The sequence below is a fragment of the Ips typographus genome, linkage group LG12 (genome assembly GCF_016097725.1).
Source record: "Ips typographus isolate SLU linkage group LG12, UJ_Ityp_2.0, whole genome shotgun sequence".
In the NCBI taxonomy this organism is placed as follows: Eukaryota; Metazoa; Arthropoda; class Insecta; order Coleoptera; family Curculionidae; genus Ips; species Ips typographus.
The window spans coordinates 3,302,089-3,316,914 of record NC_138433.1 but is presented as its reverse complement, the minus strand read 5'-3'; the positions used below and the strand labels follow the sequence as shown (position 1 = coordinate 3,316,914).

Genomic DNA, 14,826 nt, shown 5'->3' with positions numbered 1-14,826 from the left:
TAACTGCCCAAATACCCAAATTATGGCCCAAATTGTGTTTCAAGTTAGTTGAGTGGGTTTTCTGTCATTTTCAGTTTGGTTTTCCAAGTTTAACAAAAAACAGGATTTTTTCTGAAATTTTTCCAATACGGCGCTGGTTTTTTGGTTCAATTTAGTATATTCAGTGAAAATATCAGGTCCGTAACTGCCCAAATACCCAAATTATGGCCCAAATTGTGTTTCAAGTTAGTCGAGTGAGTTTTCTGTCATTTTCAGTTTGGTTTTCCAAGTTTAACAAAAAACAGGATTTTTTCTGAAATTTTTCCAATACGGCGCTGGTTTTTTGGTTCAATTTAGTATATTCAGTGAAAATATCAGGTCCGTAACTGCCCAAATTGTGTTTCAAGTTAGTTGAGTGAGTTTTCTGTCATTTTCAGTTTGGTTTTCCAAGTTTAACAAAAAAACACGATTTTTTCTGAAATTTTTACAGTACGGCGCAGGTTTTTTGGTTCAATTTAGTATATTCAGTGAAAATTTCAGGTCCGTAACTGCCCAAATACCCAAATTATGGCCCAAATTGTGTTTCAAGTTAGTTGATTGGGTTTTCTGTCATTTTCAGTTTGGTTTTCCAAGTTTAACAAAAAACAGGATTTTTTCTGAAATTTTTCCAATACGGCGCTGGTTTTTTGGTTCAATTTAGTATATTCAGTGAAAATATCAGGTCCGTAACTGCCCAAATACCCAAATTATGGCCCAAATTGTGTTTCAAGTTAGTTGAGTGGGTTTTCTGTCATTTTCAGTTTGGTTTTCCAAGTTTAACAAAAAACAGGATTTTTTCTGAAATTTTTCCAATACGGCGCTGGTTTTTTGGTTCAATTTAGTATATTCAGTGAAAATATCAGGTCCGTAACTGCCCAAATACCCAAATTATGGCCCAAATTGTGTTTCAAGTTAGTCGAGTGAGTTTTCTGTCATTTTCAGTTTGGTTTTCCAAGTTTAACAAAAAACAGGATTTTTTCTGAAATTTTTCCAATACGGCGCTGGTTTTTTGGTTCAATTTAGTATATTCAGTGAAAATATCAGGTCCGTAACTGCCCAAATTGTGTTTCAAGTTAGTTGAGTGAGTTTTCTGTCATTTTCAGTTTGGTTTTCCAAGTTTAACAAAAAAACACGATTTTTTCTGAAATTTTTACAGTACGGCGCAGGTTTTTTGGTTCAATTTAGTATATTCAGTGAAAATTTCAGGTCCGTAACTGCCCAAATACCCAAATTATGGCCCAAATTGTGTTTCAAGTTAGTTGATTGGGTTTTCTGTCATTTTCAGTTTGGTTTTCCAAGTTTAACAAAAAACAGGATTTTTTCTGAAATTTTTCCAATACGGCGCTGGTTTTTTGGTTCAATTTAGTATATTCAGTGAAAATATCAGGTCCGTAACTGCCCAAATACCCAAATTATGGCCCAAATTGTGTTTCAAGTTAGTTGAGTGAGTTTTCTGTCATTTTCAGTGGGGTTTTCCAAGTTTAACAAAAAACACGATTTTTTCTGAAATTTTTCCAGTACGGCCCAGGTTTTTAGGTTCAATTTAGTATATTCAGTGAAAATTTCAGGTCCGTAACTGCCCAAATACCCAAATTATGGCCCAAATTGTGTTTCAAGTTAGTTGAGTGAGTTTTCTGTCATTTTCAGTGGGGTTTTCCAAGTTTAACAAAAAACACGATTTTTTCTGAAATTTTTCCAGTACGGCCCAGGTTTTTAGGTTCAATTTAGTATATTCAGTGAAAATTTCAGGTCCGTAACTGCCCAAATACCCAAATTATGGCCCAAATTGTGTTTCAAGTTAGTTGAGTGAGTTTTCTGTCATTTTCAGTGGGGTTTTCCAAGTTTAACAAAAAACACGATTTTTTCTGAAATTTTTCCAGTACGGCCCAGGTTTTTAGGTTCAATTTAGTATATTCAGTGAAAATTTCAGGTCCGTAACTGCCCAAATACCCAAATTATGGCCCAAATTGTGTTTCAAGTTAGTTGAGTGGGTTTTCTGTCATTTTCAGTTTGGTTTTCCAAGTTTAACTTTCACTCTCTACAAATTTCACTCTGCACAAATTAGCTTCTTAGCATTTTTGCCCTAAAGGGCCTACTAAGGGAGTTACAGGCCGAAAACTGTCTCCCAGGACTCAGAAGTCCATAGAGTAGCTTCAAAAGAGCGTAGCTCCGTTATTTGAGCAGTTAGAGCAAAAGTGTAAATAAGAAGAGTTGTAAGGAATTTCACTCTCTTTAAATTAGCTTCTTAGCATTTTTGCCCTTAAGGGCCTATTAAGGGAGTTACAGGCCGAAAACTGTCTCCCAGGACTCAGTAACTCTATAGAGTAGCTTCAACGGAGCATAGCTCCGTTATTTGAGCAGTTAGAGCAAAAGTGTAAATAAGGAGAGTTGTAGGGAATTTCACTCTGCACAAATTAGCTTCTTAGCTGTTTTGCCCTAAAGGGCCTACTAAGGGAGTTACAGGCCGAAAACTGCGAGGTTCGAGTCCAGCTGGATACGAACCAAAACTTCAAATTTTTGTCAAAAATTGACCCGTTTTTTAACATTTTTACGGACATTTTCAGGACTTTCTCGTCTGCATAGAGATGTGCTTGGCGGCAATCGCCCATCACTACAGCTTCTCCTATTTGCCGTACATGAGAGAGGGCAGCAGGGACCAATCGTGCTGCAGCTCGTTTATGGCGATGTGGGACATTTCTGACGTCAGAAGAGACGTCCAGGAACATCTCGGTATTGTCAGTAAGTAGGCCCCCAGGTGGCACAGAGGAGCAATTTGTCAAAAAAAAACAAAAAAAGTAGCAAACTCGTATGTCCACTTTGGCGCCCTCTAGCGGCCAAACTCGAAAACCAACCAATCAACTTTTATACGTCAATGGAAAGCCTGTTTTATGAGCTATCCATCGAGGTATAAAAGTCCCGAAAAAGTGTGTCAGATAAGCGAGTTATTCAAGGTTAAAGCAAACAGTGTCAGAATGGTTGATCCGGATTACTCGCTTTGTTTTGACGCCCTCTAGCGGCCAAATTGTAAAAGCAACCAATCAACTTTTATACGTCAATGGAAAGCCTGTTTCATTAGCTATCCATGGAGGTATAAAAGTGCTGAAAAAGTGTGTCAAATAAGCGAGTTATTTAAGGTTAAAGCAAACAGTGTCAGAATGGTTGATCCGGATTACTCGCTTTGTTTTGACGCCCTCTAGCGGCCAAACTGTAAAACCAACCAATCAACTTTTATACGTCAATGGAAAGCCTGTTTTATGAGCTATCCATCGAGGTATAAAAGTCCTGAAAAAGTGTGTCAAATAAGCGAGTTATTTGAAGTTAAAGCAAACAGTGTCAGAATGGTTGAGCTGGATAACTCGCTTTGATTTGACGCCCTCTAGCGGCCAAACTGTAAAAGCAACCAATCAACTTTTATACGTCAATGGAAAGCCTGTTTCATTAGCTATCCATGGAGGTATAAAAGTCCTGAAAAAGTGTGTCAAATAAGCGAGTTATTTCAGGTTAAAGCAAACAGTGTCAGAATGGTTAATCCGGATAACTCGCTTTGACTTTGACGCCCTCTAGCGGCCAAACTGTAAAACCAACCAATCAACTTTTATACGTCGATGGAAAGCCTGTTTCATTAGCTATCCATGGAGGTATAAAAGTCCTGAAAAAGTGTGTCAAGTAAGCGAGTTATTTAAGGTTAAAGCAAACAGTGTCAGAATGGTTGAGCTGCATAACTCGCTTGACTTTGTCGCCCCCTAGCGGCCAAACTGTAAAAGCAACCAATCAACTTTTATACGTCAATGGAAAGCCTGTTTTATTAGCTATCCATGGAGGTATAAAAGTCCTGAAAAAGTGTGTCAAGTAAGCGAGTTATTTAAGGTTAAAACAAACAGTGTCAGAATGGTTGGTACGGATAACTCGCTTGACTTTGACGCCCTCTAGCGGCCAAACTGTAAAAGCAACCAATCAACTTTTATACGTCAATGGAAAGCCTGTTTTATTAGCTATCCATGGAGGTATAAAAGTCCTGAAAAAGTGTGTCAAATAAGCGAGTTATTTCAGGTTAAAGCAAACAGTGTCAGAATGGTTGAGGTGGATAACTCGCTTTGATTTGACGTCCCCTAGCGGCCAAACTGTAAAAGCAACCAATCAACTTTTATACGTCAACGGAAAGCCTGTTTTATTAGCTATCCATGGAGGTATAAAAGTCTTGAAAAAGTGTGTCAAATAAGCGAGTTATTCCAGGTTAAAGCTAACAGTGTCAAAATGGTTGATCCGGATTACTCGCTTTGATTTGACGCCCTCTAGCGGCCAAATTGTAAAAGCAACCAATCAACTTTTATACGTCAATGGAAAGCCTGTTTTATTAGCTATCCATGGAGGTATAAAAGTCCTGAAAAAGTGTGTCAAATAAGCGAGTTATTTAAGGTTAAAGCAAACAGTGTCAGAAAGGTTGAGCTGCATAACTCGCTTGACTTTGTCGCCCCCTAGCGGCCAAACTGTAAAAGCAACCAATCAACTTTTATACGTCAATGGAAAGCCTGTTTCATTAGCTATCCATGGAGGTATAAAAGTCCTGAAAAAGTGTGTCAAATAAGCGAGTTATTTAAGGTTAAAGCAAACAGTGTCAGAATGGTTGGTACGGATAACTCGCTTTGATTTGACGCCCTCTAGCGGCCAAACTGTAAAAGCAACCAATCAACTTTTATACGTCGATGGAAAGCCCGTTTCATTAGGTATCCATGGAGGTATAAAAGTCCTGAAAAAGTGTGTCAAATAAGCTAGTTATTTCAGGTTAAAGCAAACAGTGTCAGAATGGTTAATCCGGATAACTCGCTTTGACTTTGACGCCCTCTAGCGGCCAAACTGTAAAACCAACCAATCAACTTTTATACGTCAATGGAAAGCCTGTTTCATTAGCTATCCATGGAGGTATAAAAGTCCCGAAAAAGTGTGTCAAATAAGCGAGTTATTTCAGGTTAAATCAAACAGTGTCAAAATGGTTGATCCGGATTACTCGCTTTGATTTGACGCCCTCTAGCGGCCAAATTGTAAAAGCAACCAATCAACTTTTATACGTCAATGGAAAGCCTGTTTCATTAGCTATCCATGGAGGTATAAAAGTCCTGAAAAAGTGTGTCAAATAAGCGAGTTATTTAAGGTTAAAGCAAACAGTGTCAGAATGGTTGGTACGGATAACTCGCTTTGATTTGACGCCCTCTAGCGGCCAAACTGTAAAAGCAACCAATCAACTTTTATACGTCGATGGAAAGCCCGTTTCATTAGGTATCCATGGAGGTATAAAAGTCCTGAAAAAGTGTGTCAAATAAGCGAGTTATTTAAGGTTAAAGCAAACAGTGTCAGAATGGTTGGTACGGATAACTCGCTTTGATTTGACGCCCTCTAGCGGCCAAACTGTAAAAGCAACCAATCAACTTTTATACGTCGATGGAAAGCCCGTTTCATTAGGTATCCATGGAGGTATAAAAGTCCTGAAAAAGTGTGTCAAATAAGCTAGTTATTTCAGGTTAAAGCAAACAGTGTCAGAATGGTTAATCCGGATAACTCGCTTTGACTTTGACGCCCTCTAGCGGCCAAACTGTAAAACCAACCAATCAACTTTTATACGTCAATGGAAAGCCCGTTTCATTAGGTATCCATGGAGGTATAAAAGTCCTGAAAAAGTGTGTCAAATAAGCGAGTTATTCAAGGTTAAAGCAAACAGTGTCAGAATGGTTGAGCTGTATAACTCGCTTTGTTTTGACGCCCTCTAGCGGCCAAATTGTAAAAGCAACCAATCAACTTTTATACGTCGATGGAAAGCCTGTTTCATTAGCTATCCATGGAGGTATAAAAGTGCTGAAAAAGTGTGTCAAGAAAGCGAGTTATTTCAGGTTAAAGGAAACAGTGTCAGAATGGTTGATCCGGATAACTCGCTTTGTTTTGACGCCCTCTAGCGGCCAAACTGTAAAAGCAACCAATCAACTTTTATACGTCAATGGAAAGCCTGTTTCATTAGCTATCCATGGAGGTATAAAAGTCCTGAAAAAGTGTGTCAAATAAGCGAGTTATTCAAGGTTAAAGCAAACAGTGTCAGAATGGTTGAGCTGTATAACTCGCTTTGTTTTGACGCCCTCTAGCGGCCAAACTGTAAAAGCAACCAATCAACTTTTATACGTCGATGGAAAGCCTGTTTCATTAGCTATCCATGGAGGTATAAAAGTCCCGAAAAAGTGTGTCAAATAAGCGAGTTATTTCAGGTTAAATCAAACAGTGTCAAAATGGTTGATCCGGATTACTCGCTTTGATTTGACGCCCTCTAGCGGCCAAATTGTAAAAGCAACCAATCAACTTTTATACGTCGATGGAAAGCCTGTTTCATTAGCTATCCATGGAGGTATAAAAGTGCTGAAAAAGTGTGTCAAGAAAGCGAGTTATTTCAGGTTAAAGGAAACAGTGTCAGAATGGTTGATCCGGATAACTCGCTTTGTTTTGACGCCCTCTAGCGGCCAAACTGTAAAACCAACCAATCAACTTTTATACGTCGATGGAAAGCCTGTTTCATTAGCTATCCATGGAGGTATAAAAGTCCCGAAAAAGTGTGTCAAATAAGCGAGTTATTTCAGGTTAAATCAAACAGTGTCAAAATGGTTGATCCGGATTACTCGCTTTGATTTGACGCCCTCTAGCGGCCAAATTGTAAAAGCAACCAATCAACTTTTATACGTCAATGGAAAGCCTGTTTCATTAGCTATCCATGGAGGTATAAAAGTCCTGAAAAAGTGTGTCAAATAAGCGAGTTATTCAAGGTTAAAGCAAACAGTGTCAGAATGGTTGAGCTGTATAACTCGCTTTGTTTTGACGCCCTCTAGCGGCCAAACTGTAAAAGCAACCAATCAACTTTTATACGTCGATGGAAAGCCTGTTTCATTAGCTATCCATGGAGGTATAAAAGTCCCGAAAAAGTGTGTCAAATAAGCGAGTTATTTCAGGTTAAATCAAACAGTGTCAAAATGGTTGATCCGGATTACTCGCTTTGATTTGACGCCCTCTAGCGGCCAAATTGTAAAAGCAACCAATCAACTTTTATACGTCGATGGAAAGCCTGTTTCATTAGCTATCCATGGAGGTATAAAAGTGCTGAAAAAGTGTGTCAAGAAAGCGAGTTATTTCAGGTTAAAGGAAACAGTGTCAGAATGGTTGATCCGGATAACTCGCTTTGTTTTGACGCCCTCTAGCGGCCAAACTGTAAAACCAACCAATCAACTTTTATACGTCGATGGAAAGCCTGTTTCATTAGCTATCCATAGAGGTATAAAAGTCCTGAAAAACTGTGTCAAATAAACGAGTTATTCAAGGTTAAAGCAAACAGTGTCAGAATGGTTGAGTTGGATAACTCGCTTGACTTTGACGCCCTCTAGCGGCCAAATTGTAAAAGCAACCAATCAACTTTTATACGTCAATGGAAAGCCTGTTTTACTAGCTATCCATGAAGGTATAAAAGTCCTGAAAAAGTGTGTCAAATAAGCGAGTAATTTAAGGTTAAAACAAACAGTGTCAGAATGGTTGGTACGGATAACTCGCTTTGATTTGACGCCCTCTAGCGGCCAAACTGTAAAAGCAACCAATCAACTTTTATACGTCGATGGAAAGCCCGTTTCATTAGGTATCCATGGAGGTATAAAAGTCCTGAAAAAGTGTGTCAAATAAGCGAGTTATTTAAGGTTAAAGCAAACAGTGTCAGAATGGTTGGTACGGATAACTCGCTTTGATTTGACGCCCTCTAGCGGCCAAACTGTAAAAGCAACCAATCAACTTTTATACGTCGATGGAAAGCCCGTTTCATTAGGTATCCATGGAGGTATAAAAGTCCTGAAAAAGTGTGTCAAATAAGCGAGTTATTTAAGGTTAAAGCAAACAGTGTCAGAATGGTTGGTACGGATAACTCGCTTTGATTTGACGCCCTCTAGCGGCCAAACTGTAAAAGCAACCAATCAACTTTTATACGTCGATGGAAAGCCCGTTTCATTAGGTATCCATGGAGGTATAAAAGTCCTGAAAAAGTGTGTCAAATAAGCTAGTTATTTCAGGTTAAAGCAAACAGTGTCAGAATGGTTAATCCGGATAACTCGCTTTGACTTTGACGCCCTCTAGCGGCCAAACTGTAAAACCAACCAATCAACTTTTATACGTCAATGGAAAGCCCGTTTCATTAGGTATCCATGGAGGTATAAAAGTCCCGAAAAAGTGTGTCAAATAAGCGAGTTATTTCAGGTTAAATCAAACAGTGTCAAAATGGTTGATCCGGATTACTCGCTTTGATTTGACGCCTTCTAGCGGCCAAATTGTAAAAGCAACCAATCAACTTTTATACGTCAATGGAAAGCCTGTTTCATTAGCTATCCATGGAGGTATAAAAGTCCTGAAAAAGTGTGTCAAATAAGCGAGTTATTCAAGGTTAAAGCAAACAGTGTCAGAATGGTTGAGCTGTATAACTCGCTTTGTTTTGACGCCCTCTAGCGGCCAAACTGTAAAAGCAACCAATCAACTTTTATACGTCGATGGAAAGCCTGTTTCATTAGCTATCCATGGAGGTATAAAAGTCCCGAAAAAGTGTGTCAAATAAGCGAGTTATTTCAGGTTAAATCAAACAGTGTCAAAATGGTTGATCCGGATTACTCGCTTTGATTTGACGCCCTCTAGCGGCCAAATTGTAAAAGCAACCAATCAACCTTTATACGTCGATGGAAAGCCTGTTTCATTAGCTATCCATGGAGGTATAAAAGTGCTGAAAAAGTGTGTCAAGAAAGCGAGTTATTTCAGGTTAAAGGAAACAGTGTCAGAATGGTTGATCCGGATAACTCGCTTTGTTTTGACGCCCTCTAGCGGCCAAACTGTAAAACCAACCAATCAACTTTTATACGTCGATGGAAAGCCTGTTTCATTAGCTATCCATGGAGGTATAAAAGTCCCGAAAAAGTGTGTCAAATAAGCGAGTTATTTCAGGTTAAATCAAACAGTGTCAAAATGGTTGATCCGGATTACTCGCTTTGATTTGACGCCCTCTAGCGGCCAAATTGTAAAAGCAACCAATCAACTTTTATACGTCGATGGAAAGCCTGTTTCATTAGCTATCCATGGAGGTATAAAAGTGCTGAAAAAGTGTGTCAAGAAAGCGAGTTATTTCAGGTTAAAGGAAACAGTGTCAGAATGGTTGATCCGGATAACTCGCTTTGTTTTGACGCCCTCTAGCGGCCAAACTGTAAAACCAACCAATCAACTTTTATACGTCGATGGAAAGCCTGTTTCATTAGCTATCCATAGAGGTATAAAAGTCCCGAAAAAGTGTGTCAAATAAGCGAGTTATTTCAGGTTAAATCAAACAGTGTCAAAATGGTTGATCTGGATTACTCGCTTTGATTTGACGCCCTCTAGCGGCCAAATTGTAAAAGCAACCAATCAACTTTTATACGTCGATGGAAAGCCTGTTTCATTAGCTATCCATGGAGGTATAAAAGTCCTGAAAAACTGTGTCAAGTAAGCGAGTTATTTAAGGTTAAAGCAAACAGTGTCAGAATGGTTGGTACGGATAACTCGCTTTGTTTTGACGCCCTCTAGCGGCCAAACTGTAAAACCAACCAAACAACTTTTATACGTCAATGGAAAGCCTGTTTTATTAGCTATCCATGGAGGTATAAAAGTCCTGAAAAAGTGTGTCAAATAAGCGAGTTATTTCAGGTTAAAGCAAACAGTGTCAGAATGGTTGATCCAGATTACTCGCTTGACTTTGACGCCCTCTAGCGGCCAAACTGTAAAAGCAACCAATCAACTTTTATACGTCAACGGAAAGCCTGTTTTATTAGCTATCCATGGAGGTATAAAAGTCCTGAAAAAGTGTGTCAAGTAAGCGAGTTATTTAAGGTTAAAGCAAACAGTGTCAGAATGGTTGAGCCGGATAACTCGCTTTGATTTGACGCCCTCTAGCGGCCAAACTGTAAAAGCAACCAACCAACTTTTACACGTCAATGGAAAGCCTGTTTCATTAGCTATCCATGGAGGTATAAAAGTCCTGAAAAAGTGTGTCAAATAAGTGAGTTATTTCAGGTTAAAGCTAACAGTGTCAGAATGGTTGGTACGGATAACTCGCTTTGTTTTGACGCCCTCTAGCGGCCAAACTGTAAAACCAACCAAACAACTTTTATACGTCAATGGAAAGCCCGTTTCATTAGGTATCCATGGAGGTATAAAAGTCCTGAAAAAGTGTGTCAAATAAGCTAGTTATTTCAGGTTAAAGCAAACAGTGTCAGAATGGTTGGTACGGATAACTCGCTTTGTTTTGACGCCCTCTAGCGGCCAAACTGTAAAACCAACCAAACAACTTTTATACGTCAATGGAAAGCCTGTTTTATTAGCTATCCATGGAGGTATAAAAGTCCTGAAAAAGTGTGTCAGATAAGCGAGTTATTCAAGATTAAAGCAAACAGTGTCAGAATGGTTGATCCGGATTACTCGCTTGACTTTGACGCCCCCTAGCGGCCAAACTGTAAAAGCAACCAATCAACTTTTATACGTCAATGGAAAGCCTGTTTCATTAGCTATCCATGGAGGTATAAAAGTCCTGAAAAAGTGTGTCAAATAAGCGAGTTATTCAAGATTAAAGCAGACCATGTCAAAATTGTTCAATTGTCAAAAAAATCGAGTTTCCGGGCTGCAAAATAGATTTTCTCAAATATCTCCTAAACTATAAGAGATACGAAAAAAGTGCAAAAAATGAAAATTGCGTGGAAAAGTCCAAGGAAACTGAATCCGGGCTTTGAACCAGCAGTTTACCACTAAAACTGCATACAGGGTGACCAAACTCGAACAACTTTCAATTTTTTGGCTCACCCTGTATAACAGAGACCACCACGGTGATTTTGAGTGACACCGCTGGAAAGAGGAGGAAACGAGGAATTTTTTGAGTGGTTTACCGTTGCTATATCTCAAAAACTGGCCGAGATATTGCAGGGAAAAGTTTTGAGGGTCTTGCAGAGGAAAATGGGAGTTTCTGGTCCCCAAAATGGATTTTCTGGAATATCTCCTAAACTAGTGGAGATACGGAAAAAGTGCAAAGAATCAAAAATGCGTAGAAAGGGTCAGGGAAACTGAAACCAAAGTTTGAACCGACAATTTCCCGCTGGAAAAGCATACAGGGTGACCAAAAAAAAAAATTTTGCTACTTTTTTTTTTTTTTTTTTCAAATTTGCTCCTTTGTGCTCCAAAAACGCAAAAAACTAACTAACTAACTAACAGAAAATTATTATTTTTTTAAAAAAAAGCTTCTTCGATAAGCCGTCGTTTGAGAGGGAGGAGCATGTACTCGATACCGAGGGGAGACGACGAGTTTCAGCATTTGGTGGCGCCCTCTGTCGCCCAAAGTGTTCCCGCCGATTTCTATCCCACGGACGAGGTGGTCGTGAGTTATGGCACTTTTGGCGGTGCTCCGACAAAAAACGACCAAACCACCACGTAGAGTGGAACAAAAATGTATTTTTCAAAAAAAAACCTGCAAAAAAATACACTTTTTTCAATTTTTGACAGTTGTGACGTATCTGACAGCTGTCAAAGTGTCTTGCGGGTGACGCGACAACTGTCAGCTGCGTCACAACTGTCAAAATGTTCCTCACACAGAACGTGCAGTATGTTTTGAAATGTCAAAGGATTTTTGACAATTGTGTCATATCTGACAGCTGTCAAAGTGTTTTGGAGTGACATGACAACTGTCAGCAACGTTGCAAATGTCAAAACGCAAAAATCAGTCAAATCGGACGTTTAGAATGTGAGTTATGGCCTTTTTGCCCTTCGCGGACACTAAATATCACGTTTTTCAAGTTTTCTCGGGTTTCTTACGCTGCTACGTCCCTGTATTAACTCTGATCAGGCTGATTTTTTTATTGTGGATTGAGTACAGTCTAAGCTACCAGCTGACTCGAAAATCACTCAAATCGGACGTTTAGAATGTGAGTTATGGCGTTTTTGCGGTTCGCGGACACTAAATTTCACGTTTTTCAAGTTTTCTCGGGTTTCTTACGCTGCTACGTCCCTGTATTAACTCTGATCAGGTTGATTTTTTTACTGTGGATTGAGTACAGTCTAAGCTACCAGCTGACGCAAAAATCACTCAAATCGGACATTTAGAATGTGAGTTATGGCGTTTTTGCCGTTCGCGGACACTAAATTTCACCTTTTTCAGTTTTGTCGGTTTTCTTATGCTGGTACGCCCCTGTATTAACTCTGATCAGGATGATTTTTTTACTGTGGATTGAGTACAGTCTAAGCCACCAGCTAACGCAAAAATCACTCAAATTGGACGTTTAGAATGTGAGTTATGGCATTTTTGCCGTTCGCGGACACTAAATTTCACGTTTTTCAATTTTCTTGGGTTTCTTACGCTGCTACGTCCCTGTATTAACTCTGATCAGGTTGATTTTTTTTACTGTGGATTGAGTACAGTCTAAACTACCAGTTAACGCAAAAATCACTCAAATCGGACGTTTAGAATGTGAGTTATAACCTTTTTGCCGTCCGCGGACATTAAATTTCACGTTTTTGCAGTTCTCTCGGGTTTCTTACGCTGCTACGCCCCTGTATTAACTCTAATCAGTATGATTTTTTTACTGTGGATTGAGTACAGTCTAAACTACCAGTTAACGCAAAAATCACTCAAATCGGATGTTTAGAATGTGAGTTATGGCGTTTTTGCCGTTCGTGGACACTAAATTTCACTGTCTTGCAGTTTTCTCGGGTTTCTTATGCTGCTACGCCCCTGTATTAACTCTGATCAAAATGATTTTTTTACTGTGGATTGAGTACAGTCTAAGCTACCAGCTCATGCAAAAATCACTCAAATCGGACGTTTAGAATGTGAGTTATGGCGCTTTTGCCGTTCGCGGACTCTAAATATCACGTTTTTCAAGTTTTCTCGGGTTTCTTGTGCTGCTACGCCCCTGTATTAACTCTGATCATGCCGTTTTTTTTACTGTGGATTGAGTACAGTCTAAGCTACCAGCTGACGCAAAAATCACTCAGATCGGACGTTTAGAATGTGAGTTATCGCGTTTTTGCCGTTCGCGGACAATAAGTTTCACCTTTTTCAGTTTTGTCGGGTTTCTTATGCTGCTACGACCCTGTATTAACTGTGATCAGGCTGATTCTATTTACTGTGGATTGAGTACAGTCTAAACTACCAGCTAACGCAAAAATCACTCAAATCGGACGGTTAGAATGTGAGTTATGACGTTTTTGCCCTTCGTGGACAATAAATTTCACGTTTTTGCAGTTTTCTCAGGTTTCTTATGCTTCTACGCCCCTGTCTTAACTCTGATCAGGCTGATTTTTTTTATTGTGAATTGAGTACAGTCTAAGCTACCAGCTAACGCAAAAATCACTCAAATCGGACGTTTAGAATGTGAGTTATGATGTTTTTGACGTTCGCGCACCACAAATTTCACAATTTAGCAATTTCTTAGGTCAAAGCTTTATGGAAGGATTTTTGACATATATGACGTATCTGACAGCTGTCAAAGTGTCTTAGGGTGACATGTCAACTGTCAGCTACGTCATAAATGTCAAAATGTCGCTCGCACAGAACGCAGTAGTTGTACAAGTGACTTCCGTATATTTTGTAATGTCAAAGCTGCGTGAAAGGATTTTTGACAGTTGTGACGTATCTGACAGTTGGCACGTGACCCTAAAGCACCCTCTGAACGTGACAGTAGCGTCAAAACTATCAAAAAAACCTCCCAACGAAGCTATCAAGTCCATTTTACCTTTCCCCCAATGAGAAACTTTCACTTTGATAGCTCTACGTCTCGATTGAAGGCCAATTTGACAGTTGTGACGTCATAATCAGCTGTCAAAGTGTCTTGGAGTAGGTTAAGGTTATATGGCAACTGTCACATGCGTCATAAATGTCAAAATGTTTCTCACAGAGAACATAGTTGCTGTACAAGTGACTTCAGTATGTTTTGAAATGTCAAAGCTTCGTGGAAGGGTTTTTTGACATTTGTGACGTATCTGACAGCTGTCAAAGTGTCTTAGGGTGACATGACAACTGTCAGCTACGTCATAAATGTCAAAATGTCCCTCGCACAGAACACAGTATAGCTGTTAGAGTAGCTCGAGTATGTTTTGGAGTTTTAAAGCTGCCTGAAGGGATTTTTGACAGTTGTGACATATCTGACAGCTGTCAAAGTGTCAATATTTTTTTAAAAAATTATCAGAGAGTCATCATATCACCTTAAATGAATTATTATTATTGTATTCACTGTTTTTACATTATTATAGTTTATTTGCGTTATACCATATACAGGGTGTTTCAAATTTTTTTTTTTTGGCAGAGAAACACCCTGTATATATGATAATATTGATTTAGTATATTATTTACACTTGCATCACTGTTATTTAATTTTTTTTTATTAAACAAACTGAAAAGTTGTGTTAAGCGTTTTTTTTTAAAGGTTAAAGTTGATGCAACGTAGTCTTTGACAGGCTGTCAAATCCGCCATTTTGACTTTACGACCTTGATTTTTTCGGTTCTAGGTAGCCATGACCTTGAAGGTTATGGGTGATTTTTTTCAAGATTCTCCTTCCTCTCGTTTCGGAGATATTCAAACAAAATGGCGGACTTAGCCTACCAAACCTTTTTCAGTGCAACGCAGCCTTTGACAGGCTGTCAAATCCGCCATTTTGACTTTACGACCTTGATTTTTTCGGTTCTAGGTAGCCATGACCTTGAAGGTTATGGGTGATTTTTTTCAAGATTCTCCTTCCTCTCGTTTC

The 14,826-nt window shown here is 39.1% G+C and overlaps 1 protein-coding gene and 1 long non-coding RNA gene across 4 annotated transcripts in view; one reads left to right on the top strand and one right to left on the bottom strand.

Annotated features, from left to right (window-relative positions):
• The window catches only part of LOC145736275 (transmembrane protein 184C), a 30,900-nt gene extending 16,417 nt beyond the window's left edge, over positions 1-14,483 (top strand). The window contains exons 7-9 of one of the 3 annotated variants that reach the window (XR_014179865.1): positions 2,583-2,757; positions 11,325-11,623; positions 11,755-14,483. Coding sequence is in view for 1 of the 3 variants with exons in the window: in XM_081990606.1 (XP_081846732.1) it covers positions 2,583-2,757; positions 11,325-11,518 (369 nt within the window). In the remaining 2 variants the exon portion in view is untranslated. Of the gene's footprint in view, positions 1-2,582; positions 2,758-11,324 lie in introns of all 3 variants that reach the window. The other 2 variants (XR_014179866.1, XM_081990606.1) reach the window with 2 other exon arrangements.
• LOC145736276 (uncharacterized) lies at positions 14,259-14,699 on the bottom strand. The gene is made up of 2 exons (XR_014179867.1): positions 14,348-14,699; positions 14,259-14,311 (listed from the first exon to the last, which is right to left on the bottom strand). It is a non-coding gene; the product is annotated as an uncharacterized LOC145736276 (long non-coding RNA).
• Positions 14,700-14,826: the final 127 nt, after the last annotated feature.